The sequence below is a fragment of the Cannabis sativa genome, chromosome 8 (genome assembly GCF_029168945.1).
Source record: "Cannabis sativa cultivar Pink pepper isolate KNU-18-1 chromosome 8, ASM2916894v1, whole genome shotgun sequence".
Lineage (NCBI taxonomy): Eukaryota > Viridiplantae > Streptophyta > Magnoliopsida > Rosales > Cannabaceae > Cannabis > Cannabis sativa.
In genome coordinates this window covers 17,119,440-17,147,388 of record NC_083608.1, presented here as the reverse complement: position 1 = coordinate 17,147,388, position 27,949 = coordinate 17,119,440, and the positions used below count along the sequence as shown (strand labels likewise).

General features: G+C 33.8%; 3 protein-coding genes across 4 annotated transcripts; 2 read left to right on the top strand and 1 right to left on the bottom strand.

The window, feature by feature from the left end:
* The first annotated feature begins 52 nt into the window (after positions 1–52).
* Positions 53–3,928, top strand: LOC115698576 (protein trichome birefringence-like 9). Its single transcript, XM_061102488.1, has 4 exons — positions 53–516; positions 1,193–1,582; positions 2,516–2,674; positions 3,012–3,928. Exons 1-4 carry the CDS (start codon positions 134–136, stop codon positions 3,337–3,339), a joined length of 1,260 nt encoding a protein of 419 aa, XP_060958471.1. The 5' UTR covers positions 53–133; the 3' UTR covers positions 3,340–3,928.
* Positions 2,865–13,098, bottom strand: LOC115698575 (uncharacterized). Of its 2 annotated transcripts, XM_030625673.2 has the most exons (19): positions 12,869–13,098; positions 11,954–12,440; positions 11,561–11,652; positions 10,894–11,058; positions 10,430–10,814; positions 9,831–9,949; positions 9,664–9,736; positions 9,365–9,585; positions 9,219–9,263; positions 8,863–8,959; positions 7,850–8,041; positions 5,625–5,728; positions 5,448–5,535; positions 5,112–5,252; positions 4,513–4,638; positions 4,215–4,385; positions 3,624–3,683; positions 3,357–3,529; positions 2,865–3,268 (listed from the first exon to the last, which is right to left on the bottom strand). In XM_030625673.2, exons 1-18 carry the CDS (start codon positions 12,907–12,909, stop codon positions 3,416–3,418), a joined length of 2,721 nt encoding a protein of 906 aa, XP_030481533.2. In that variant the 5' UTR covers positions 12,910–13,098; the 3' UTR covers positions 2,865–3,268; positions 3,357–3,415. The 2 variants fall into 2 exon arrangements, with proteins under 2 accessions (XP_030481533.2, XP_030481535.2); XM_030625675.2 differs by lacking the exons at positions 5,448–5,535; positions 5,625–5,728 and having other exon boundaries at positions 12,869–13,088.
* Positions 13,099–26,079: 12,981 nt separating this feature from the next.
* Positions 26,080–27,949, top strand: LOC115698694 (small RNA-binding protein 11, chloroplastic). Its single transcript, XM_030625835.2, has 4 exons — positions 26,080–26,321; positions 27,244–27,312; positions 27,387–27,493; positions 27,580–27,949. The coding sequence occupies exons 1-4, from the start codon at positions 26,186–26,188 to the stop codon at positions 27,709–27,711; spliced, it is 444 nt and encodes a 147-aa protein (XP_030481695.1). The 5' UTR covers positions 26,080–26,185; the 3' UTR covers positions 27,712–27,949.

Genomic DNA, 27,949 nt, shown 5'->3' with positions numbered 1-27,949 from the left:
GCATTATAATTAGATTGATTTATATATATAATAACATTTTTTTTATTAATATTATATATATATATATCCAAATAAAAGAGAGTCTTGGATGTTTTAATTAACAACGATGAATTAATAATAGAGACCTTTTCCAATGGATCTGAAAAGCTCCTCCCAAGATCAAGAACGTCAAAAGCTCCAAATATTCTTTGTTCCAAAACGAGATGTTCGTTATATCTTAGCTTTATTCATCCTAATAATCTCTTCATTCGTTATTTCAAGGCTCGTTAATCTCACAACCCCTTTCGATCGAGGCTTCTTCATCTTTTTTCTTTCCAATAATAATAATAATTCCAAAACGACGTCGTCGTGTGATTATTCGTATGGGAGATGGGTTTGGGATGAGACTCGTATTCTCGACTCCTACAACGAGAGCTGCCGCTTTCTCGACCCCGGATTTCGTTGCCGCCAAAATGGACGGACCAACGAAGATTTTCGCCGGTGGCGATGGCAACCCGACGGCTGTGATCTTCCAAGGTAATAATAATTAAGATTTAAAATTTTCTCCAAACTTTCAAGATTTGTTTTCTTTATTATTTGCATGCATGGCTCTCTTTTGTAATTATGTACTTTTTTGTACTGCCCTAATTAAACACTTTTTCCTTTTTTAATTAGAGAGAGAGAGAGGTGAAGTTAGGTTTAATCTTGTAAGTGGGCCACGTGGCAGTTTTTTTTAACAATACTTTCCTTCTGAGGGAACATGGGTCCAATCCAACTTAAGTTCATGTTCATAGTTTTTTATAAATAAAATTCTTTACTCTTTTAAGAAAATGATAAAAGACCCTAGAGTTGCCCTTAGTAATGCAATTTAGTATAGGGTATGATATTTTAGTATTATTTGTCATTAAATTAAAAAGATACATGGGATCCCAATACTAAATTACTCTATAGCAACTTGTATATGGTATTGGCACTATTGAATTAATTATATTATTTTTTACAATTTAATATCGAATCCCTTATATTTAAGATGTAACTATATATGTGTAGATTTGAATTGTGATTATATATGTTGATATTGTTTTTTATATTATTAATGTATTTATTCCTTTTCAAAGTAATATATGTACATGGACATACGACATTGCATTACAAGTTAGAGCGATAGTTTCAAAGCATAAAACGACAAACTAACTAAGTGTATTTTAATTAGATTTAACGCCAGCGATTTCCTAGAGAGAAGCCGAAATGGAAGAATAGTATTTGCAGGAGACTCCATTGGAAGGAATCAGTGGGAATCTTTACTGTGCATGCTAGCTCAGGGAGTGTCCAACAAGTCGACAATCCATGAAGTCAATGGCAAACCCATAACCAAACACAAGGGCTTTCTCTCTATGAGGTTTCCTCACTATAATCTTACTGTTGAGTATTACAGAGCTCCTTTCCTTGTCATCAATGGCCGCCCACCGAAGAATTCTTCGAAACAAGTGTTCAGCTCTGTTAAACTTGACCAGTTGCATTGGTATTCCAAGTACTGGATGGGAGCTGATGTTTTGGTTTTTAACGATGGACATTGGTGGAACAAGGACAAGACAATTAACATGTATGTATTTCCTCTATATATATATTAGGAATATTTTCTATATAACTACTTAAAAGTTTTAAATTTATAATCCATATAAACTCAATTATCATTTTAGCATATCTAATATTAAAAAAATAGATATTTCCCTATATTTCATTTTTTAACATTTTTTTTTATATTTATGATTATGGTTGATTTGATAGCTAATTGTTATGTATAACTTTCAGTTGTAATATAAACTGGGTGGATTTCTATAAAAATATATTGCGTGGATTTTTATAAAAATATAAAAACATTACTGCTTTAAAATATGAAAATGAAAAAACAAAAAAAATTAACTATAATTTAACTTTATTAGGATTCGTTTGTAACGTCTAATAAGTCATATTATATTATATTGAATTAAATTATTTATCATACTTTTATATAATACTATGTTAAACTTTAATTTATACTGAATATTATATATTTGTGTCCATAAGAATTAATACTACATATAGTTTTACATAAAAATATTACATAAAATATAATTTAATATAATACTATATAATACAATACGGTATAATACTGCGTGCCAAACGAACCCTTAGTATCTTAAACAAGACTACTCTAAAGCCTAAATTCATTCAATATACATAGTATGAGTTACTTATAGAGTATTGCTATAAAGCACCAGTGGTGCCTAACACCTTCTCGACATGTCACGTTGCGATTAGTTAGCGATACTCTATAAAAACTATTATATTAAATTATATGAGACCCGATACTTAATTGTACCAATAGCGATATTAACACATAAGAGGGTGCTAGACACCACTGGTGACCTCTAGGATTTCTCTTATATATCTTATGAGCTTATATGTTAACCCTTATTTTTATTCCCTTTTGTCTTTGAAACACCATGTGCACACAAATATAATAAATTAGTAATATCTCTAATTGATGTTTCAGGGGCTGTTATTTCGAGGAAAATAAAAAAATAAATATGACGATGGATGTTATGGAAGCTTTTAGAAGATCCTTACAAACATGGAAATCTTGGGCAATGAACAGTCTTGATCCTGAAAAGAGCCATATATTCTTTCGTAGCTACTCCCCAGTACATTACAGGCAAGTACCATAAGGTAATTTTGATTATTAATTATAACAATATACAAAAACAATTGAGATTATTCAAATAAGATGAAAATCATGTTACAATTTTGAAGGACCAAAACTTTTATCTTTTATTTAGGAGGGCATTCATGTAATAAACTTTTAAGACAGAATTTAATAATCCACATATCTAACAGAATAAAAAAAATGAAATGAAGTTAGATTGGTAGACAAAAAATATGGACTGTAAATGTTTACATGTATATATGTTTTGTTGGCTGTGTTGAGGCCCAGAGGACTAATAATTACATAAGGAGAAAGAATAAATGTATTGGCTTTGTAAAATTTGCAGGAACGGGACATGGAATGAAGGGGGTAACTGTGATATCCATGTGGGACCAGAAACAGATTACAAGAAACTCGAAGCTGATCCACCCTATAATCAGATCATGTATAACGCGATTAAACAGATGGATAATGGAAACTGGAAGGTCAAGTTCTTGAACATCACATATCTAACTGAGATCAGAAAGGACGGTCACCCTTCCAAGTATCGTGAACCTCGAACCCCACAATTTTCTCCACAGGATTGTAGCCATTGGTGCCTACCTGGAGTGCCAGACACATGGAATGAACTTCTTTACGCTCATCTACTATCGAAAGGATTCAAAACCAAATGAAGTAGAAGTGAAAATACCTTTATAGTTTGGGAAAAAAATTCAGCTTCAACTGTACATAGTCAAGGATTCATTCTACTCAAGCCAGTTCCTCTACACTTTCATCTGAGCTCTCTTCGCTGGTTTCAATTTCCTTTACCTTCTCAAGTTGCCTCAAGAGATCCAACCTTTCCGATCCGTATGTAGAGGGTATCTGTCAAAGAACATAACAGTGAAGGTTCATACAAGTCTCAACTCCAAGAAAAAATTTCAAAACTACGTCTCCTCAGTTTTGAAAATTCACTCACCAGAGATGGTACATATCTCTGAATAGCAGCCAACATAGCTGCATGCCCGACTGCAGTAACCTGTTGGAAACATTGATTCTCCATAGTAAGTTTCAGTAGGTCAAACAGCTAGCAGATTTATTCTGAAATTGTAATGCATAAATACAAAAGATTGTTGATCCTTTTATGTATGATGATGGAGTTATATGAAATGAATGATCTATTAAGTGACCCTTTGAAACTTAAGAAACTCTGAACCAATCCTTGAACCTACTGTACCTCAACCTGATCACCAATGGATACCTTCTATAACATGTCACTGTTGACACATGGTACTAGCACTGAAACAACATAACTACTACTCCTTGAGTTGAGATCAATTACCTTAGGATATACATGATTCAGAAGGCATAAGGCATAGTAATCTTAAAATTGGGGTTAAGAACCTCCGTAACTTAATTAATATTGCTTCCGAAGGGAACTCCTATCTCGATTATCACTGGAGAACTACTTATATGTATGATGATTGCACTAATTTGGGACGAGGGAAAGAGATGTAATATATTTTGGCAATATATAGTCAATAAGGATTCATGGAATATAGTGACTCACAGGAAGAAGCATTAAAACACCAATAGGAACAACTGATGCTAAGTCAGTCCCAGTTCTTCGTAGTGCTTTCTTCTCTTTCTCTGTTAGTTCATCTCCTACCAGGGCCCTTCTAAGCAATCCCATTGAAGCACCTACGTCAATGGCTAGAAGCTGTGTTCCTTGCCAGACATCCTGTCAAAGATCAAATTTTCAAATATTTGAATATTTGGACAAAATTTTCAAAAATTGTTTTCCAGGGAGAAAAAGAGAAGGAAGGAAAGAGGGAGGGAGGGAGGGAGGAGGGGAGAGAGAGTCATACTGTGCTAGCTTCTTTCAGCTTGTCAAATGATTTTTCAATAATATTTTCTTTCTTCTGAACCTGGACCAATTGAGTGGATCCAGCATCTTCGCGGTATTTATAACCTTCTTTTCCAATCTCAATATCCTGGTAGAGAAATGTAGGATAACAATGAACGAAGAGAATCCAAATGACAAACTCAAGTAGAAACAAGTTTTCACATTACTGCACATAACTTCAAAAAGATCACGTAATTGAAAAGTTAACTACAACAGCCAGATTCATAATTGCTCAACTCCAATGTTGAGGTCTAACATTCAAATCTTCCTACAATGTTAGTCTTTATTTCAAAAATATCACCACATAAGCACATAGTTGAAGTTGATATGGCAAAAAGAATCATTGTATTCCTAAACAGAAACTTATGGAAGGATCTGGTCAGCAGCTCCTTATTTATCTTTTTCTTGTACTTGTAAGGATGCCGAAGATGCTTCGTCACAATTTTGATTATGCCTACCTACTTAACAGTAACAATTAACTCGTGAACTTTCTAGATCCAATTTTCTACAGTATTTAAAGTAACACCATTAGAAATACTATACTATACCATAAAAATATACCTCATTATCTGATTCATCAGCGGTTCTTTGAACCCGCTTTTCAAGTTCTATAAGCTCATTTCTTAGGAGCTCAAAACGGTGGATTTCATTTAGTTCTGACTCTGCAGAACTTGAAGCAGTCTGCTCAAAAAATTCATTTTCCTGCATACAATAAACAAGCATTAGGAAAAAAAAATGGATTAAGCAATACCACCAATTTGCAGCAGCTACATACGTTATGAAATCTTTCATTCCAATTTTTCAAACATAATCCATTTGGTAATGATGCAACAAATGCCAAATGATAAGTTCGAGAGGCATTTTTGTCATAGATCATGTCAGAGATAGATGACGTACTGATTCATCCGAAGTTAACACAAGATTGGGTTTCCTAGTTGAAGGCCGCCTAAAGATGCTCCACATACCACGATTTTTATCACCAACTCTGAAGAATATTAACTTACTTTAATGGGAAAGTTGTGATTTAATAATCTAATTTATTACAGAAACTAAATGTAGCTACACTAATCGCACCTGTCATTCCTATCTGCCCTGACATTACCACTCCTACTTTTTTTCCTTTTTAAAAATTGTTGTTGCTCACTAACAGCCAGTTGGGAATGACTGTCGTCAATCCCCTAGACAAAGAGAAGGAAACCAGTGGAATCGAAATAAATAAGAAAATCATGGAAAATAAACAAAGGCTGTACACACAGAGCGTGAATGTTAAGGTACAAAAGTTTAGAGCGAAGGTAATTAAAAAGTGATTACCATGCATTTTGTTAGTCCTAGAACATAGCTTATGCTTTATCCATTTTGCATATTGGTCCCCAACCTATTTGTTTTGGCATTTCGTTACCTAAAATATTGTTTCCTTAGTCTCCCTTTGCTAATTTACATCTTGCATCCAAAATCCATTAGGCTGTGAAAATTGACTATGTATATAATATTTATATATTGTGCCATGGATCCCTAAAACTTCTTGATTGTTGTTACATTACTACCATTTGAGTACAAACAAACATATCCATAATTAAAGGAAGATTTAATGAAAAATATATATTTTAGTCAAGTCCTACATAAGTGCATGTTTGTTTAATATTTTTAATTTTAGTCATGGTTTTCAAAATTGGTCAAGGCATACACCTCAAGGAGGTTCAAAACCGAATCTGAGGCTACACCTCTGCTATTTTCATTGAGGCATACGGCTCACATTGATGAGGCACACACCTCTGAGGTGATGAACACTGAGACTTGAGCGCACGCCTAAGGTTAATTGTATTATTAGGCATTTTTATTGTGGGCTCACTTCGGCTTTTTTGTAGCTGTTTTTCAGGGCTGATTTTAGGCTTTTGAATGACTTAAATAGGCTTTAGTTTGGACCTTTTTTTAGCAGATTTTTATCAAATAAATTACGCAAAATAAATGAAACCCTAATAACTCTGTCTCTCTCTCTCTCTCTTCTTTTCTCACCACAAAAGCTCCTCTTCCCATTTCCCCTAGCCTAGTCACAAAATCCTCAAGTGACTTTGGATGAGGAAGATGAAATTGAAGGAGAACATGACTGCACACATATGATGGTCGAGCTACAAAATTTGATCACTTTGAATTTACTTTATGTTTTTAAGACTTATAACTATTAATTTTATGGTTTTGATACGGAATAATGTGTTGTTTGTTATGAATTTTTTTTTTCTGAAAGAAACAAGGTCACATGTCCATGAGTGACCTCCTCCCAAATTTATTTGGTGTCCTCACTTATGGCACAAGAAAAATGTGGTAAAAATAACAACAACAAAAGGAAACAATGAAAGCTAACACATAAAGCCCTCAGTCGATCTTAATACTGAAAAGTTGCCCACACTCTACTAAGATCAAGATAAGATAAGCCATCAAAACCTTTAACTTGATAAACTCAAGTTGCTACCCAAAACTTAACTTTCTCCCAAAGCCCTGCTACTGATTCCTCTTTATCTTTGAAAATTCTATTATTTCTTTCTAGCCACACACAGCCCTGAACACAGCAAAGATAGCTACTGTCCATAATGTGGCCAACCTCCCTCACTCAAATCATACACACTCTATCATCTAAATGCACAGGCATGCACCACTGAATGTCCAATTCAGTGAGCAATTTGGACATAATACTTGAACAAAATCACACTCCAAAAACAGGTGGCTAATATTCTCCCCTTAGCATGAGAGTTATATTTTAGATTTTCCAGTAAATTATTTTGCATTGGCTAGTCTTTTGGAAGTTTCATTCAAAGTAGTTGTTTCAGACAGTGTCACTTGGAAGAAAATAAAATAAAAATCTAAAGAAATGTAAGGGATCCTTGGCTAAAGATTGTCTACCTACATGTCATAAAAATAAAAATAAGGTTGGGGACTAAAATGCAAAACTAGTTAAACATAAGAGATTAGTTATTATCGAAACAAAGATACACACTATTAGAGTAAATTCAAGCATCAGATGCACTAACTAGAAGTTTTTTTCTTCCACATGTTTTCAATATCTACTTCAGCCATAAAAATAAATAAATAGATATAAAATAAACATAGAATATGCTAGTAAAGGTACTTAGAATGTAGTTTGTTGCATCTCTGCATTGACATGAGAATGAGCAAAAGGCAGCACCAACTCACTGAGCAATGCCTACCTTTTCTTTTCCTTTCTTTTGTCCAAGTCATGAAACAATCAAATTGCCAACTAATAGACAAAACTTTCAGCAAACTATTTTAAGTAACAGCAAAAATACCTGCTGAAGAGAAGCTGCTTTTGCTCTGAAAGATGCCTCCAGAAATTCAGCCTCTTTTTTAAGTTTTCTTATTTTCTCAAGATCAGAACAAGCAGCTTTTAAATGTTCTCTTCCAGAGTTAGAACTTGAAACATGCAAATCTTGAAGCAACTTTTCAAGCCTTGTGAGAGCTTCTTCAACACTTGCCAATGCCTGAGACCAAATGCAAATACCACTGCATTATCAGAACCGCTAGCAAATTTCAAATGAAATGGCTCAGCAAGAATTTTGAAAAGCATCAGAAGATAAGTAAATGTTTCCAAATTAGATGAGAAGAACAACAAAAGTCCACGAAAAAAAAAAAAAAAAAAAAAACTAAATATACCCAAGGAGTTAGATAGTTACACACAAACTTACAATTATACAGTATCAGAGCACCTTCTTGTTTTGAAAAATTTACCACAAAATTTCAATAACTCTGGATGACAAACATGGTAGACCAAAACATCGTGATTCTGTATGAGTATATACTCCGCACATTAGTGAATTACAAAAGATTTATTTTTTGAAACTAGATCCCTACCTAACACTACAATATTTGGGGACTAGGAAACTATAGCAATTGAGCTTGTGGGACTCAAACCTCAGACCTTGTGGGAGTATACCACATGCCTAACCATTTGAGCTATCGCTCTTGGGTGTGGATTACAAAAGATGTTGAGTCACCCGAGTCATGGACCTAGGTAATAATAATTCGCCATGATACCCATAATTCGCCATGCTAGGGTATCAGAGTTTTCAAGTTTAACTACACCACTAGCATTTGAATACCATTAGTACAAACAATAACTAGATGAAGAATGAAATGGTAACACTAAATACATCCAACTAAAATACATCAATAAGTAATATGAACCCTTTTAGTCCAGTTAAGTATTTTTAAAAAATAAAAAATCACACGATGAAATTTGGATCAAAAAATCACAAAATATACTGAAATTTGAATAAACCCAATTGACGAATAACAAATCAACCTTGTCAAATGAATCCAAGTCTTTCTCAATTGACGAATACTCTACACCTCCAACCCTCCCATCATAACTTTTTACCTTGCTTTCCTTACTTTTATCCCTGCATTATATGTTAAAAGTTAACTTTTCAAGATGAATTGATATGATAAAAACTAAAAAAAATATCATGGTAAGACCGAAAGATGGATAAAAGTTAACTCCTCTATTCCGTCCTCCAAAATTACCAAACAAAATTTCTAATGTACAAAAAAAATTGCATGATCTGTGCATTTCTGTATCTGACAGTGTTGAATCTGAGAAACATGGAAAGAGGAAGGAGGAAGGGGGATGGAGGAGATTAACATTTTTCAGTAGCTTACTTTGACATCTCCAGTTCTTCCACGCACTCCATTAACTTGTTATGCCTAGACATTAAAGAAAGAAAAGATCTTGTAAAAATGATTAAATTAGATACAGGCATACAGCTCTTATTGTTTAATGACGACCAAAACATCAATTTGATTACCCTTTGGACAAGAACTTTGCTGCCTTAACATTAGAAGGGTTCTCCAGCCATTTGCTATACTTGATAAAACTTTGCATCCAATGAGAGCATACATCTAATACTTGCAGTATCGCATCAGTGTTTGGAGGACCTTCCCATTTACTTTTGTGGCCATGGGACTCTTTAGAAGTACCAACAATGCCTGGATAAAATGGAAGCCAGTCCAACTCTTCACAGACTACCTATGTAATTGGAAAACACCTTTAGATACTATAATTTATACCATGAAGCACATTTGGCAGAGAGTGATAAATGCTGACCTCTACATACAACTGATAGGAACTTATTGATGACAGCTGAGGATAGTACAAAACACTTCCTCCAATGAGAAATCTGCATTAAAAAAAAGTACAAATAAATCATTAAAACATTAAAAATTTTAAAAAAAAAAAAAACAAAGTGGAAAAGTAAATTGCATTATCTGCACCTTACGAATCCTTCAAGTGGACCAGTTATAACATCAAAACCATTTGCAGATAAATAGGATTGTGTACTTCTGCCCAAGGCAATAAAGAATCCAAATATAGCTAGATCTCTTTCTAAAACCTGCATTAAAATAGTATTGATTTGAATAAGGCATCAATCTTATTGAAACATGCAACTGCATCGAAAAAAAATTAGGCCTCCGCCATACTGAACCCATCATACATACAATACATACATATACTCCCTAGATCACTGTGCTCAAATTAATTGTAGTGTCAAAACACAATTTACAACATCCAAATTCTTTGCTACTAATCCCACCATAACCAGGATTTCAAATTACGAATCTGTTATGAACTACTTGCATAGAAGAGGAAGGGTATAACAACTGGTCAAAGCTTTTGTTAATGCCTACACTAGAAATTCTGGTCACCATGTATACATATTTATAGTAGTTTTATTAGTGAATCGGGATTCATTGCAGTGCAGATTAATAGTATCAAGGATGATGGATTCCAGACTGTTATAATACTAAGTTTGAAATTCCAAATAAAATGCACCACCTTTAAAGTTAAGCATTTACAAGTTTAAATGACTAACCTCAATGCTTTCAGATGTAGTTAGTCTTGACCAAATTTTCTCCCTATCAATAGCCCGCTGCAATTGTGTCTGAACAAGATCCACCCAGAAAACAACCTCCTCTGAATCCCGGTCATTTTTAATCCTACATGCTACAGCACGAGGACCAAAGTGAACAAGAAACTCTCTGACCAGGCCAATTCCCTTTACAGAATGATAAGCCTCGGATATAGGCATGAAATCAACCAGCATGTCCATCAATCTACCAGTTATATCTGGAATTGTACTAAAAAATTGTGCGCAAGAAACTTTTGCGGGACCAAGTTTTGTTATTGCAGCATTGCATGTCAGTGCAAGCATGATCATTGATACATCAGCTGAAACCGTAGACAGAACCTTCCCAGATCTGATAGTAATTTAAAATAATATTAGTTCTGCATTCATTTTGTAAGCCAAAAAACACAGCAACTGGTTTTATAGCATACACAGAAGTTGCAGCAGTAAAGCGTGGGTCCCCTTCAATAAAGTTCACAAAGGATGTAACTGCCTTTGTAACTTGGTCAGACCAAAACCACTCGTATGCTTCTGGTTGCTTGGTGGATAATTTTTCCCTGATGGAGCTCTCTAGGCAAGCCAATTGCCGCAGTAGACTGTGTCAGTGAAAAAGTAATATTTTGAATAGGCCATATGGAAAAGAGAACCAGTGTGCAAAATGTTAAAAACTTAAGTAAACAGGAACCCTAATTGCAGATAGATATAGCTGTTTCAAACAAGAAGCTGCATTCATATACTTTTTTGTCTTATTCCAACAGTAACAAACCAGAGAAAAGAATGCCACCATCACATTCATAAAATTTATTTTACTGTTAGTGATGTTAGTCTTTCAAATTGTTAGTATTACAATATCCAAACTTGACAGTGCACTTATAACACCATCAAATCTGGTGAGGAAAAAGTTTCAAATCCTTAAATTCTAGCCAGCTCGCTCCCACAACTGAAATAAACTTTTGCTAGATAATTCATTACTATATTGTTATGATTAAAGCATTGGTGTACACATAAAACATAATTCGACAGGTTTCTTGACAATACTTAAAAAGGTACAGAATACAGAAAACAGAAACTACTGTTTAGCATAAAGTTATTCAGTACCTTCTTTGAACAAAAATGTTTACATCTCTGTCCCTGCCATCACCTCGAGAAGCAATCTCAACAGCAGCTTGCAGTAAAGAGTATGTACAAGCCTGAGAAAATCACAAACCTTCAGAATGCCTCAGTACTGTTAGGTTAGTACAGCAAGTAAGTTGGTCAAAAAATAATGCAAGTAAAGTTGGTCTTCTTCATGCATAATTATCTGTATGTTGCAAGTGATAGATGAATTTTGTAAAATAATTAATGAAACAACAATCATGGTATCAAAGTCCAGTTTAATAAATAGGAAACACCATGTGAAGTATAACTCTGTAAGTTAACCCACTTAAGAGCATAAGATAGCAAACAGATTGCATGTGTGATAAATAAACTTCCCCAAGTTTATGATAATACCTGATAAGATAATGATTTCACCCACGCATTTCTGTCAACACCAAGCCAAGCAGTTGAAAACCAGGACAGTTTTGAAAATGAACTTTGCTCTTTAATTGCTAGCTCGAAAACCCTTGCCGTGTCATGTAAAAATTGAACAAGACTGTCGCTCTCGTCACTACCGCCCTGCAGTGACCGATTCAGTTTAACCCTCATTTCCTCAACATCACTCCTGGTGCTTGCTTGGGGAGTTCCATTGACAGTAACACCATCATCAGCAGAAGCAAGAGGAACCATTCTTCTTGACCTTCGAAATGTCAAATACTGCTTCCTGAATCCCACTTGTCCAAAATTAAGACTATGATTGTTGTTCTCTAATAAAGCAAATCTTATAAGACATCTCTTCCTTGAATTGCCCCAGCAACTCAATAGGTGATCCAAGTCAGAAACTTTTTTGCAGGAATAATGCATTTTAGTTGGCTTTGGTGGAAGCCATCGATTTGTAGAGCTGAAATACAAAGCACAATTATGCATAACCCAAAAAAAAACATCTACAACTACAACAGCCAAGATTGAGAGCTATCCTGCATACCAAAGCATCCCAAAAGCTATATCTCATGACTTAGCCAAACCAAAATTCTAAATTATCACATGTTATGTTATGTTCACTCAAACCCAAAATACCTTTACCATTTTCACAACGCTTCAACTAAGTTATGTTCACGCTACATTGAGCTATATAAAAAATTGCTATAACAGTTAATAACTATAGATTCCAATACTTATTCTTCTTTTCTCAGCAACCAAACAGGAAATTTTCACACCATAAAGATTGTGAAAGTACTTCAACAACACAAACGCAAGCAACAAAATTGAATAATACAGTTGCGAACAAAGGAAAAAAAATAATAATAAAAGCAGGAGAAAATATCAAACCTTGACGATAGAAAGCTGTGGTGGGTAAACTTAGCTGCCATAAATGGGAAAGAGAAAAAGAAAATCGAAGGGAGAATTTGGTTGGATTGTCACGAAAATTCATGAAATGGTAGAAAGTGATTAAAGAAGAGTCGGGTGTTGGGGAAGGAAGCTTGTGAGGAAGAGAGAAATGTGGTGACGTGGCGAGAGTGGTCTATCCGTAGACGTGGAGAAGCGAGTAATCACATAACTAAAAACGACAATAATAAAACTCTTTTACCCTTTTCTTCCCTCTCTTTACTCAAATTAAACAAAATTACCTTAATTTTTTTCAAATTGCAAAAAATATCTAGTCAGATTTTTATATATCATCACTAGTTTTTGTGGCTCGCACGTATAGGGATGCACATTTTCCTTATGGGGATGGTGCCCCGTAGGAATTTCCCGTCTAAATGGGGAACGGAGCGGGGACGGAAATTAAATTTTGTCCCCAAATGTTCAACGGGACGGGGACGGGGATGACACTCTCCGCCCCGACGGGACCCATTTAATTTATTAATTATTTTTTATTAATATTCTATATTTTATAAATACGTTTGTAATTTTTTTAGTATATTAATATCATTTTTACAATTTTTGAAGTTGTGTTTATGCATAATAATTACTATATTGAATAGTAAATAATATGTAATATTTTATCTTTATGTAATTTAATAATTTTATACATTTAATTTTTTAAAATAATTTTCTTTTTACAATAGAGGATTCCCCTGTCCCCGTCCCCGCTCCATTAGGAATTCCCGACCTCGTCCCTAATGGGGAATAAGCGGGAAAAGGGATTAAAATCCTTAACAGGGATGGGGACGGGGAGAGCACTCCCCGCTAATTCCCCGTCCCGTGTGCATCCCTACGCACGGAGCAATGGTGTGAAAATAATTTTATTAATTGGTGTAATAATTATTGAGAAAGTATAAAGTACATAGTCATTTATAAATTTTGATAGTTTTTATTAAAGAATGTTCTCTCAAATGAATTAAATGTAAAAGTATTGAATTATATATAAGAAGATTGGTTACTCCACTTTTTACCAATTGATTTTAAGAAAAAATCCATAATTATCATCATGATTATTCCATAACTAGGAAACAACCCGCGCTTCGCAGCGAATATTTTATAAATATTAAATTATTTAATATAAAATAAATTATATCTATTATTTAATGATAACTAAATAATAAAATTGTATTAAATTGTAACTTTACTAAAGTTTAATATATTTTTTTTAATAATATGTAAATAGTAAATTTTATATTTAAAATATTAACGTATATAGTTAAAATAATAATATAATAACTAAAATGACATGATAATAAATAAATAAAAAAATTGCTACAAATGTACATCATGTTAAATTTTGTCTTAAATTTAACATATTTTGTAGGCTATATCAAATATCATATTTTTTACCATACCATTAAATTATTATTGATAACTTAATTGATATTGTGGACTCTCAATTTTCTTTCAACCTTATATAATTTATCAAAACTTTTTTTTTTTTTTTGTAAGGAATAATTTATTAAAAGCTGAATATAAATGTTAATTTTATAAGATAAAGGGTCTTTGGTGTGATTTTCGAGTATGTCTTTTGAGATGAATAAATTTGTAATCAATTAATAAAGAAAGATTTAAAAAAAATATGTATTACGTACTCTATTTAAATTTGTGATTTCTAAATATTTTATTTCAATGTCCAAATAAAAGAAATTAATTTTATTTTATTATATTTAAAAAAATCTCCATGTAAGCAGTTCACTACACAATAATATTTTAGTTTAAAGTAATCTTTAAACGTTATTTAAGTTTTATATTACTTTAGTTTATGCTCTAACAATATTAATGAAATTGAGATATGCTATCTTTAAAATATAATTTAAATTTTTTCAAAAAAAAAAAAATTAAATAAAGACATTTTTCGTGAGTAATATAAGATTAAAAAAATATAAATATATACAAATTTAATAAAATAAATAGAGTGCAAATTTACAGTTACACAATCAATGGAAATATTGGTTAAAAAATGTGAATATATGTATTAGTTAAAAACAATTAAACAAATCATATAAATAGAACGAAAGAATGATAACTATTTTCTTACTATTTCAACATTAATATACTCTTATTTTTCTTGAAGGAATAGATGATAAAAAATTAATTAAAAAACATTCTTATTAAGTTGATGTTTTAATTAGAGGACTTATAAATAAAAAATATGATCATATATATGTATATACTTACAAATTTATCACAATACATTTTATTATGAAGACTATTGGATTATATGAGACTTATTGATGCCGACTATCTATATAGAACACAAGCTTCCTAATAGTATAGGTTAAGTGCAATCTAAAAGTAGCTTGGAAGTATCTGTTGTAATTTCAGCAGAAATAACCTTGAGGATTCAATTATAAAATCTGCAATGAACTCACAACTTTGACAGTAAAATGAACATAAACCAATTAATCTTCACAATGAGTCAAATCCGAAATCAAACAAAGAACAACACACGATTTTATCCTGGTTTCGGTCCTAGAGATCAATATGATCCCTGGCCATACTCCAGCTGAGAAACATCACCAATCTTCATTAATATGCGAATAAGGGAGCAACAGTACAATTATAATAACTAGAGCAATCACAGCTCAGATGGCACTCGACACACACCAGAGAAAACAGTCACAGTTTTCTCTCTATCAACCCGAGTACACCCCTTGTTCTTGACCCTCTTCAAGAACAAAACTCTCAGCTTAGAACCCTAAGCAACTCTCTCTAATCCTCTCTCTTATCCTCTCTCTTCTGCCTTCTGTTGTCTGCTTTAAAATGAAAAGACTAGACTTATATATAGTCCCAACTCAAACAAGGATAGCACCAACTAACTAACTAACATAACCGAAAGTTAGTTAAGTTAGTTGGTTTAGGTGAGTAGGATAAATAGTTGGTTTAGAGGATCAACTTCCACAAATTTCCACCTTGATTCTCTAAAGCAACCTACCAGAATCTTTTCACTGAAGTCTTGATGATGTGATATCTCGAAATGTTCAGCAAGAACCAATGTTCAGCAAACTGAGACAATGCATCAGTTTGCTGAATGTGAGAACCTTTGTTCCCATGTCAGCAGGGTTGTCACTTGTGTGCACCTTTTCCAATTCCAAAACCCTGTCCTCAATCTTCTCTCGAATCCAATACAATCTAATGTCAATGTGCTTGCTTTTCTCATGGTATACAGGATTCTTGCACAAATGAATAGATGACAGACTATCCGAATAGACTGTCCCTTTGTCTTTGAGCAGTAGCAGCTCTTGCAGTATTCCTTGTAACCATATATCTTCCTTGAATGCTTCAGTGGTGGCCATGAATTCTGATTCAGTAGTTGACAGTGCCACCACTGGTTGTTGTTGTGATTTCTAACATATGCAACTTTTGTTAACCAAGAACATATAAGCAGTGGTAGATCTTCGATTGTCCCTGTTTGATGCATAATCTGCATCAACATAGCCTTCTAACCTCACATCAGATGTGTCTTTCTGATAGATCAGACCATACTTGATTGTCCCTTTCAAGTATCTAATCAGCCACTTTACAGCATTCCAATGCTCTAACCCAGGGTTTGCCATAAACCTACTCAAAACACTTAGAGCATGTGCTATATCAGGTCTAGTACTGACCATAATATACATTAGACATCCAACAGCCATAGCATATGGTACACCTCTCATATTTTCCCTTTCAGTTTCAGTTTTAGGGCAGTACTCATTGGACAACTTGAAGTGCCCTGCAAGTGGAACTGCAGTGGCCTTAGATGAATCTAGGTTAAACTTCTTGATCACCTTCTCAATGTAGCTTCTTTGAGTTAGCACCATCTTTCCTTCTTGCTTGCTCCTCATGACTTCAATCCCCAAAATTTTCTTGACTGCTCCCAAGTCCTTCATTTCAAATTCAGAGTTGAGTTTGTTCTTAATGACTTGTATTTCAGCCTTGTCTTTGCTGATGATCATCATATCATCAACATATAGTAATAGGTACACAACCTTAGGTGTTCCTAGTTCCTTGTAGTAAAGACAAGAGTCAAATTTTGACCTTGAAAAACCAATACTCTGAACAAACTGGTTAAACCTTTGATTCCATTGTCTAGGTGACTGTTTCAACCCATACAATGACCTTTTAAGCAGGCAAACCAGATCAGTTTTGCCATTTTCCACCTGAAAACCAGGTGGTTGTTCCATGAATATCTCTTCATCCAGAAAACCACTTAAGAAGGCAGTTTTGACATCCAACTGCTCAACTTCCAAGTCATTGTGTGCAGCAATGGCTAACATCATTCTAATGGTCTTGTACTTCACAACAGGTGAGAAGATATCTGTGTAATCAACTCCCTCAACCTGTGTGAATCCCTTAGCTACCAATCTAGCTTTATATCTAGGTGGTTCACCCTCTGACATTCCTTCTTTCTCTTTGAACAACCATCTGCAGGAGACAACTTTCTTGTCTTTTGGTCTTGGCACCAGAATCCAAGTTCTATTCTTCTTCAAGGAATGCATCTCTTCTCCCATTGCAGCAAGCCATTTCTTCTTTGATTTGCATGCAATTGCTTCTTCATAGGTAGTTGGTTCAGGTTCACTCTCAGATTGTATCACAGCCAGGGCATAGGCTATCAAATCAGCTTCAGCATACCTACTGGGAGGTCTAATTTCTCTCCTTGACCTGTCTCTAGCCAATTGATAGTTGGTCAAATCTGGTTGATCATCTTGACTGGTTTCCACCTCAGCTGTATCTGTACCAGCCTCAGTTGTGTCTGCACCCTGTGTTTCCACCTCAAGAGATGTCCTTGCTTCTGGTGTGTGGGGTAAATCAATGGAGACTTCAATCTTGTCAGTGTTGATCTCCAACTCAGCAAGGTCATCCCTGTTAGTACCTGGAACATCAGAACCTTTGCCTTCCTTGGCTGTCAAGTGCATGAAATCATGCTCATTAAAGACTACATCCCTAGATATGATAATCTTAGGTTTTCCATTTTCAACATGACATAGTCTATATCCTTTAACACCCTTAGGATATCCAAGAAAGAAACATTTAATAGCCCTAGGTTCCAATTTGTCAAGTTTCTGGTGTGCATATGCAGTGCAGCCAAATATTTTCAAGTGATTCAGTTTAGGTGTAGTGCCATGCAATTTTTCATAGGGAGTTTTTAAATCAATCACTCTACTGGGACTCCTATTAATCAAATAACATGCAGTGATCAAAGCCTCTCCCCAGTAGATTTTACCTAAACCAGAACTAATCAACAAGCACCTAACCTTGTTCAACAAGGTTCTATTCATCCTCTCAGCAACATCATTTTGCTGAGGTGTGTGCTTAACAGTCCTATGTCTAACAATTCCAAATTCAGAACACAACAAACCAAATTCAGTATTAATGAACTCTAAACCATTATCTGTCCTAAGCACTTTCAATTTCCTTTCATACTGATTTTCCACTTCAATTTTCCATTCTCTGAATTTCTCAAGACATTCATTTTTGGTTTTAAGTAAATAAACCCATACATGTCTACTGAAATCATCTACAATGGACAAGAAATAGTGTTTACCTGAGTGAGTTCCAACCTTGTGAGAACCCCATAAATCAGCATGAACATATTCTAATGGTCTTTTAGAACAATGATGGCCAGCCATGAATTTCAATCTGTGATGCTTTCCCAACACACATGCTTCACAAAAAGGTAATGAGTTCGGTTTGAAATTGCCTAAGAGTCCTTGCTTGGTTAGTTCTTTGATTCCTTGCTCACTCATGTGACCCATCCTTTTATGCCACAGTTCCATCTCAGTTTCTTGGTGTTGCACAATACTAGCTTCACAAGCCATTACTGTTTCTCCTTGCAGAATGTACAACCCATTCTTCTTTTCACCTTTCATGATGGTAAGAGATCCCTTTGCAATTCTCATCTGACCATTGTTGGACTTGTAACTGTAGCCTTCATCCTCAAGAGTACCAAGTGATATTAAGTTCCTTCTAAGTTCTGGTATATGCCTTACTTCATGTAGCATTCGAACAGTACCATCAAAGTGCCTAATAGCAACCTTTCCAATGCCAATTACCCTGCAAGAATTGTCATTTCCCATTAGTACAGTACCAGAATTTACTTTCCTATAGTCAATAAAATTTTCAAGAATAGGACACATATGGTATGTGCATCCAGAATCAAGAATCCATTCATTTGTGATTCTTTGATCTGAAACCATGTACAAGTCACCATCAGATGAGCAACGATCTGATTCTTCAACATTAGAAGCAGAATCATGCTTCTTTTCTCTGTCTTCTTTGAGTTTGTTCTTGAACTCAATGCAAAACCTCTTGATATGACCTACTTTCCCACAGAAATAACATTTTCTGTCCTTATGGTATTTTCCTCTTGATTTTGATCTTGATTGGGATCTATGTTGGCCTTTGAAATGATCCTTTCTGTAGTGATCTCTGCCCCTATTGTTGTCTCTTCCTCTGGCCAAGTAAGCTTCATCCTTGACATTGTCTTTCTCCTTGGACATTTCTTGTTCTTTGGACTTCAAGGCTCCAAGAACATCATCAAGGGTGAGAGTATCTCTTCCATACTTGATCACAGCCTTTAATTCTTGGTATGCAGGTGGCAAAGATCTGAGAAGAATGACAGCTTGGCTTTCTTCATCAACGGTGTGCTTCAAGTTAGCCAATCCTATAATGATTTGGTTAAATACATCAAGGTTATCATCTAAAGACAAATGAGAAGACATTTTAAAACCATATAAGGATTCTAACAAATTAATCTTGTTAGTTAGAGAGGGTTTCATGTAAATCTCTTCAAGCTTGCTCCATAGTTCTCGAGCAGTCTTCATATTCTGAACCTTTCTTCTCACTGTATTGGACAAGTACATTATGATAGTGTAATATGCCAACTCCTCCATATCTTCAAGTTCTTCCTTCTGCAACTTGTCAGTGAGTTCTTCCTTGGGTTTCAATGCCTTGGGAACTTTTTGATGAACAAGAATTCCCTTCAAACTTTCTCTCCACAGGCCAAAGTCCCCTGTCCCATTGAACTTCTCAAGTTCAAATCTTGTTGATCCTGTCATAACTGGTTGCAGATGAGTCTTGATTGAATCTTGATTCTTGAATTCCTCAAATGGATCTTGAACCTAAGCTCTGATTTTTTTGTAATTTCAGCGGAAATAACCTTGAGGATTCAATCATAAAATCTGCAATGAACTCACAACTTTGACAGTAAAATGAACATAAACCAATTAATCTTCACAATGAGTCAAATCTGAAATCAAACAAAGAACAACACACGATTTTATCCTGGTTCCGGTCCTAGAGATCAATATGATCCCTGGCCATACTCCAGCTGAGAAACATCACTAATCTTCATTAATATGCGAATAAGGGAGCAACAGTACAATTATAATAACCAGAGCAATCACAGCTCAGATGGCACTCGACACACACCAGAGAAAACAGTCACAGTTTTCTCTCTATCAACCCGAGTACACCCCTTGTTCTTGACCCTCTTCAAGAACAAAACTCTCAGCTTAGAACCCTAAGCAACTCTCTCTAATCCTCTCTCTTATCCTCTCTCTTCTGCCTTCTGTTGTCTGCTTTAAAATGAAAAGACTAGACTTATATATAGTCCCAACTCAAACAAGGATAGCACCAACTAACTAACTAACATAACCGAAAGTTAGTTAAGTTAGTTGGTTTAGGTGAGTAGGATAAATAGTTGGTTTAGAGGATCAACTTCCACAGTATCATTACAGAGTTTAAACAAAACCCACCTTTATATCAGTGCAATCAATCTGGGTCATGGAGAATTAGTTTGTTGAAACATAGGCCTTCTGTACAACAAACTCCCTAAATCTGACCATCCAAAGTCCATAACATAATCAGTTGCAGAAACTGTGAAGCTTAATTTTCTCATCCATCAATAATATATATACATGACAATATTGAGAGAAATATTATCGTTTCCATAACATAATGTAAGATAATAAGAGAAAAGAAAACATGAAAAAAGAAAAAGAAACCAATTAATTTGAGATTAATCATCACATAAATGATAATAACTAATTATAAACTGAGTTGTTCTCAACTTTTTGAGATTGAGACACAATCCAACATAATAGAAAGAAAGACAAAAACAATAAATAAGAAGAGATAAACAAAGAAATAAATTAGGCCTACGTACTTTAATATGGGGGAAGGAACATGGAGGCAGAAAGGGTGACTGTTATCAGAACCTTTGCCCATACCAGAACTTCGTCGAGCTTCATCGGCCAATGTACAGATGGGGAGACTGGTTTGATGGGTTGGATGGTCTCCAACTGGTGCCTTTCTCTAATATACAATTTGTCTTGCCACATGGAAGAGACACCAACAGATAAAAAATATAAGAGAATGAGAATGGTTAGGGTTTGTTTTAAATAATAGACAAATATTACTATTACTATAAATTATATTATAATAAAAAATAAATAAAAAAAAAATTATAAAAATAGAGAAAAATTAGGAAAGCAAGGCAAGAATAAAAGAAGATAGTTTGTGGAACCTACCATGTCACTACCTGATTGTTATGGCTATAATTATTAAATTATTAGAGAAGAGGGATGGGAATATCGTTGCTCTTTTATTTTAGAACTAATTATTTTTTCCATTTGATATTATTATAGCATAAACTACATTAATATATATAAGATAAATACTAACGTTTATGTAGTAAGTGATTACATGAAAATGTCTAAAATAAATAAAGTTGGTCATTATTATTTAAGTAATGATTATCAGTTTTTATATTTATGTAGTCTTTATTTGTTGATGTTATGATTCATTTTTCTTCTCCTTTTTCTATAAATAATTAGTCCCATGTAAATACACCTCAAAATATATAAGTTTTAATGTGTATACGAAAAGACTTATATGTTATTATTATTATTTTTTTTTTTTTGACAAAAGATGAATGTTACTATTTTCTGTTAATTGCTTAGTATTAATAGTTAATATTAAATTGAAAAAAAAAATATTAACAAAAGTCTACTTGATTAATTAGAGTTACATATATTTTTTTAACTGAATATTTATTTAAAAAATTAAAATGATACACTTAAAAATATGAAAAGACACATATATTATTACTTTTATTTAATTATTTTTTTTTGAATAATTAGCTTTTTTAGTCCCTGTACTTATGACACTATACTATGATGCCCCTTAATTTATAAGTGTAGTTAAAAATACCCCCTAAAATATATCAGTTAGAATAGTATAATCCTTTTATCTAATTCTGTTAAAATTGACTAAAGTTGACTGTTAAATTAATAATGTGGCATTATACATAGATAGTAGTTGAAAAATTATATACCATTAGGAAAATAAATTACAAGTCATAAAAATTACAATCACAGGAAAAAAAAATGAAAAATAACATCCCCAAAAATAGAATATCATTACCTTAATTTTCCAAAAATGTCATGTTCTTTCTAGTGATATCTATCTCTTCAAATACTGTAGAATCCTAATTTTACACCTTTTTCTAATTTGAACTGCTAAAAAACGATTGGAATTATTTTAATAAAATTATTTTTATTAAATTTTTTTAAAAGGTTATGAAATCATTTTTTAATCATCTTTCATTGTCAATTATTATGCCACCTCATAGTCAATTTTCCCTCTAAAAAGAGATGAAATTACTACTCTATCCTTTGTTATAATACCACATCATCAATACAAATGGTATTTTTAAACAAAATAAACAGAAGGACTAAATGTATGCATATAAAATTATACAAGGACTATTTGTAACAAGCTGAATAGATTAAGGGGCATAATAATATAGTGTCATAAGTACAGGGGGTAAAAAAGATAATTATTCTATTTTTTTTAATTGCTTCTTTTGTAGCTGAATATTTATTTAAAAAATTAAAATGATACACTCAAAAAATGAAAAGACACATATTGCTTCTTTTGTAACTGAATATTTATTTGAAAAATTAAAATGATAAAAAATGAAAAGACACATATATAATTATTTTTTTTAATTACTTGACATTAATGTAATTAGTAGTAAATAGAAATAATATTAAGAAAAATTAAAAAAATTAAAAAAAAATGAGAGAGCAAGAAAAGTATAAGAATGTTTGTGAAGGCAGCCATGTCTGTTGGGTTTTATGCCTTAAATAAAACTCATTTCAATATAATCAGATTTACTTATTAATATAGATCAAAAATAACATTTAATGTTGCATGGTTCACATGATTTATTTCATGATTATATGTACATAATGTATAAATTCATCTGAAACCTTTTTCACATACTTGATCCTGTTTATTGTGCCGTCAACACATTGGAAAGTAAACATGACTATGTGAATAAAGTTTCCTAAATTTATCAGACATAGGGTTTTACTGATATGATAATTTACAACAGAGTTTACTTGCATTTGGAGAAATGCTATGTTCTTTCCAGAGCATTGGTTAAAGTAAAGCTCAGGTTGGATGCATAGAGTATGCATCGGAAGGGACCGATATTGAACTTTGACTTAGATTTAATTAAACTTACCGTAATATCTATTCAAGTCAATATCGCCTAGTTGATCCTAGATCAAATGATCTTAATCCTGTTATGATTAGGCTCGATCTCGAAAGGCTATTCGTGTTCTTTGATTTGTTAGTTAAGCCTACTTTTGGGTCAGGGTGATACGTACATTTTGGGAACACGGTAGTGCAATTGAGTGGGAGCGCTAACATAAACATGGAATCTATAGCTTCTATTTGGCGAATAGTAAGCAAAGGATGATCTCCTTCGAGCTTGACCAAACGAACATAAATGGTGGAGTACTCATTTCACATAAGTTGAAATATCATTTATACGGGGTCAAGTGTTTTAAGGATAAAATACATTGTAGGGTGTAACGGTAATCTAATCCCTTTACAGTGTAGATCATTCATATAGAGGATCATTGATCACATTAGGATTATAACAATGGATAACTAATGATGTGTCTATATGGTGGAACATATAGAGCATTCTATATAACTGAGAGTGCAATTCTAAGTTCTATGCGTGGATTCAACGAAGAATTAATAAGTTAGTGAGTTTTAGTGCTAAATTCTTCATCTACTTATTGGAAGCTCGGTTATATAGACCCATGGTCCCCGCACTAGTTGAGATAATATTGCTTGTAAGACTCATGTAATTGGTTTTGATTAATCAATTATAATTCTCAAATTAGACTATGTCTATTTGTGAATTTTTCACTAAGTAAGGGCGAAATTGTAAAGAAAGAGTTTTAGGGGCATATTTGTTAATTATGATACTTTGTATGGTTCAATTAATAAATATGATAAATGACAATATTATTTAATAATTATTTATAGTTATTAAATAGTTAGAATTGACATTTAAATGGTTGAATTAGAAAATTAGCGTTTTTGAGAAAATCAGATGCAGAAAAGATAAAACTGCAAAATTGCAAAAAGTGAGGCCCAAATCCACTATGTAGGGCCGGCCACTTTTGTAGAGTTTTTCCCTCTGATATTTTCATTATTTTAATGCCAAATAATTCAAACCTAACCCTAGTGGAATGCTATAAATAGATAGTGAAGGCTTCAGGAAATTTACACAAAAAATTCTACACTTCTGATTCAGAAAAAAACTGAGCCTCTCTCTCCCTATCTTTGGCTGAACCCACTTTCTCTTTCTTCTTCCTTAAATTTCGAAATTCTTAGTGTATGAGTAGTGCCCACACACATCAAGTGATACCTCAATCATAGTGAGGAAGATCGTGAAGAAAGACCTTCAGCAAAAGGAGTTTCAGCATCAAAGATTCAGAGAAAGAGATCCAAGTTCAGATATTGATAATGCTCTGCTACAGAAAGGAATCAAGGACTAGATATCTGAACGGAAGGAGTCATTATATTCCGCTGCACCCAATGTAAGGTTTCTTAAACTTTATACGTGTTTATTTCATCATTTTAGAAAGTTCATATTTAGGGTGTTAATCAACATACTTGTGAGTAGATCTAAGATCCTGGTAAAATAATTTCCAAAAATGTCATCATCGCTAACAACAGCATTAAATAGATATATAAAAGGAATTTTGATTTTATATACTTAAAAAATTAAAAAAATTTATTATTAAACCAAAAACTTAAACCATAAAAAAACTATACCTTTTTTTTCAAAACCCCAAAAATACCCCCCTCACAATTCTCTCTCTCTGCATCATCTCTCTCTCTCTCTCTCTCTCTCTCTCTCTCTCTCTCTCTCTCTCTCTCTCTCTCTCTATCTCACATCCCAACCGCCCACCCTCACCACCACCTCCGACCTCCGACCCTCACCGCCACCTCCGACCACCCGCACCAACACCCCGACCCAGCCCCACTCTCTCGGACCGCCCAAAAGTCGCACCCCGAAAACCCACTCTCTCTTCCTCTCTCTCTGAAATCGCAGAAAAAAAAAATTGCTCCAGGTCCGATGGTCGGACCATGGGTCCGACCATCGACCCGGAGCAATTTTTTTTTTTTTTTTTTTTTTGCGTTTTTAGAGAGAAAAATTCGGACCCCATCGGACCCATGGTCCGACCATCGGACCTGGAGCAATTTTTTTTTTCTGCGATTTCAGAGAGAGAGGAAGAGAGAGTGGGTTTTCGGGGTGCGACTTTTGGGCGGTCCGAGAGAGTGGGGCTGGGTTGGGGTGTTGGTGCATATGGTCAGAGGTGACAGTGAGGGTCGGAGGTCGGAGGTCGGAGGATGGAGGTCGGAGGTGGTGGTGAGGGTGGGCGGTTGGGGTGAGATAGAGAGAGAGAGATGATGCAGAGAGAGAGAGAATTGTGAGGGGGGTATTTTTGGAGTTTTGAAAAAAAAGTATAATTTTTTTAGGGTTTAAATTTTTGGTTTAATAATAATTTTTTTTAATTTTTTTTAATTTTTTAAGTATATAAAACCAAATTTCCCTATATAAATTATCATCATGATTGTTAAAATTTGAGCCTGAAAGTCAAGTACAAGTAAAATGAGACAATTTGACTGTGAAAAATATTTTGATATGAAACAAATTTCAAACTTACTCAAAATGAAAAAAAAAAAAAAAAGAATAATAATAATTTTCTATTATACACATATATATATTTTGAAAAAGAAACAGTTTCAATTAAGAGTACTATTTTGTCTAATTTGGCATCATTCTTTCTCAGTCGAGGGTTAGCTTTTAAACCTCTCTTCCACTCTACTCTCTCACTCTCTCTGCCATTATACATATATATGTATATGTATAATAGAAAAATGGCGGCTCTTAACAAAGTAGTTGGCTCAAGACTTGGTTTATCCCACTCTTCCCTTCTTCCTCCTGCTCTTCTAATCTGTTGCAGAGGAATTACTTCTAAGCTCTTTGTTGGAGGTATCATTTCTCTCTAATCTCTATATATTATATATCTTTATGGACACATACATAATATATCATTAATTTTATTTGTTAAATAAACATTTTTTGTTATTGTGATCAGAAAATCGCGTTGATAACCTTTTATGTTAAGAATTATCTTCCTGCAAATACTAGGAACAAAACCAACGACTAGTTTTGGTGTTCACTCTTATTGATAGGTTCAGAAAGAGCACAAAGTGTTTGACGAAATGCCTAATAGCTTATTTTAGCTCCTAGCTGTGTGAATTTCAAACCTAAAATTAAATTAATTGCTGCAGAATTTGACGATAACTGATCATGGGAACTACTTGGTTACTTTCGTCTACTGTATCCATGAATGCTAATGTTATATACAAAAAAAATTGAAGTGATTATTGGACCATTTAGAAAGAAAGCGAGTCTCCACATGGGGTTTTGACTAAGTTGTAAAGCAATGGTGGACTTGAGATTGGGCATAAGTTGGAGTGTGTTTTGCTTGGTAGGCAGGGATTAATGGAAATATTTTGGCAGGGTAGTTGTTTAGAAAGAAAGATTTTAGGAGGAATAAGCCTATAATCATTTTTTCTGGTTGAGTATGAATACGATATGAGGTGGTTTTTCTGATTTCTCACATTCAGTTCTTGTGTCTGTCATTTCTTCCCCTGCCAAATTTTAATCCTCTCACAGTTGGATGGTTTCTCTCCTGCTCCTCATGTTGAACACAAAAGCGAAGAATCTTCGCCTCCCACTTTCTTTTATTAGGTTTTGTAATGTTGGTGTCGTTCATACCAAACAGCCTTAGAGTTTGAGCAATCAATAAGATAGATCATCTATCTTTTATGATACGTGTTCATGTGATCTAACAACTTATAAGCTTTTCACAATATGTTCTGAAATGCATTTGTAAATATGTTTTCAGGGCTTCCGTTTTACACTAATGAGAAGGGATTATCAGAGGCATTCTCCCAACATGGTCAAGTTATTGAAGGTGATTAGTATGCTAAACTGATGAGCCACTCTCTACGTTTATCATCTGCCTAACAATTAGTCTTGTGTTTTCAGCTAAAATTGTAATGGACAGGGTATCGGACAAATCAAAAGGGTTCGGGTTTGTAACTTTCGCTTCAGAAGATGAAGCACAAAAAGCTCTAACAGAGATGAATGGAAAGGTAATTCTCTACGGTTTTCAGTGCTCCATTTCCCCCCCCCCCCCCCCGATTATAACAACCAAAAATGACAAAACTGTAATTTGCAGGAGCTAAATGGACGAGTTATCTTTGTGGATTATGCAAAGCCCAAAGCTGATTTTGGTGGAGGGATGCCAATAGCAAGGGGACCTCCTAGACCTGCACCTTCAATTGGCAAAGACGATATAGAGATAATGTAAGTTTGAATATTCTCTTCCATCAAAAAGATTCAACAAAATCTATTAAGTATGCACAGAATCTCTCACTAATTTTTGAGACGAAATATGTCCAACTTTTTTATGTCATTCATACATACGTTTCTTTTACTGGAAGAATAATTTTGTTGACTTTGAATTATGTTTGGTAAAGTTTATGTCAGTGGACGAAAACATTGTGTGTAGATAGAACTCTATAATAACTCCTTTATTTGATTCAGTA

What these genes read in the sequence shown, in the direction of transcription:
- LOC115698576 (XM_061102488.1), top strand. Translation starts at nt 134, where the DNA reads ATGGATCTGAAAAGCTCCTCCCAAGATCAAGAACGTCAAAAGCTCCAA. An exon ending in AAGGACAAGACAATTAACAT is followed by an intron (nt 1,583 to 2,515) that starts GTATGTATTTCC and finishes TTGATGTTTCAG; the next exon opens with GGGCTGTTATTTCGAGGAAA. An exon ending in TACTCCCCAGTACATTACAG is followed by an intron (nt 2,675 to 3,011) that starts GCAAGTACCATA and finishes TAAAATTTGCAG; the next exon opens with GAACGGGACATGGAATGAAG.
- LOC115698575 (XM_030625673.2), bottom strand. Translation starts at nt 12,909, where the DNA reads ATGGCAGCTAAGTTTACCCACCACAGCTTTCTATCGTCAAG. An exon ending in TGAAATCATTATCTTATCAG is followed by an intron (nt 11,653 to 11,953) that starts GTATTATCATAA and finishes TGATTTTCTCAG; the next exon opens with GCTTGTACATACTCTTTACT. An exon ending in CTGATGAATCAGATAATGAG is followed by an intron (nt 4,639 to 5,111) that starts GTATATTTTTAT and finishes TTTCTCTACCAG; the next exon opens with GATATTGAGATTGGAAAAGA.
- LOC115698694 (XM_030625835.2), top strand. Translation starts at nt 26,186, where the DNA reads ATGTATATGTATAATAGAAAAATGGCGGCTCTTAACAAAGTAGTTGGC. An exon ending in TTCTAAGCTCTTTGTTGGAG is followed by an intron (nt 26,322 to 27,243) that starts GTATCATTTCTC and finishes ATATGTTTTCAG; the next exon opens with GGCTTCCGTTTTACACTAAT. An exon ending in TAACAGAGATGAATGGAAAG is followed by an intron (nt 27,494 to 27,579) that starts GTAATTCTCTAC and finishes TGTAATTTGCAG; the next exon opens with GAGCTAAATGGACGAGTTAT.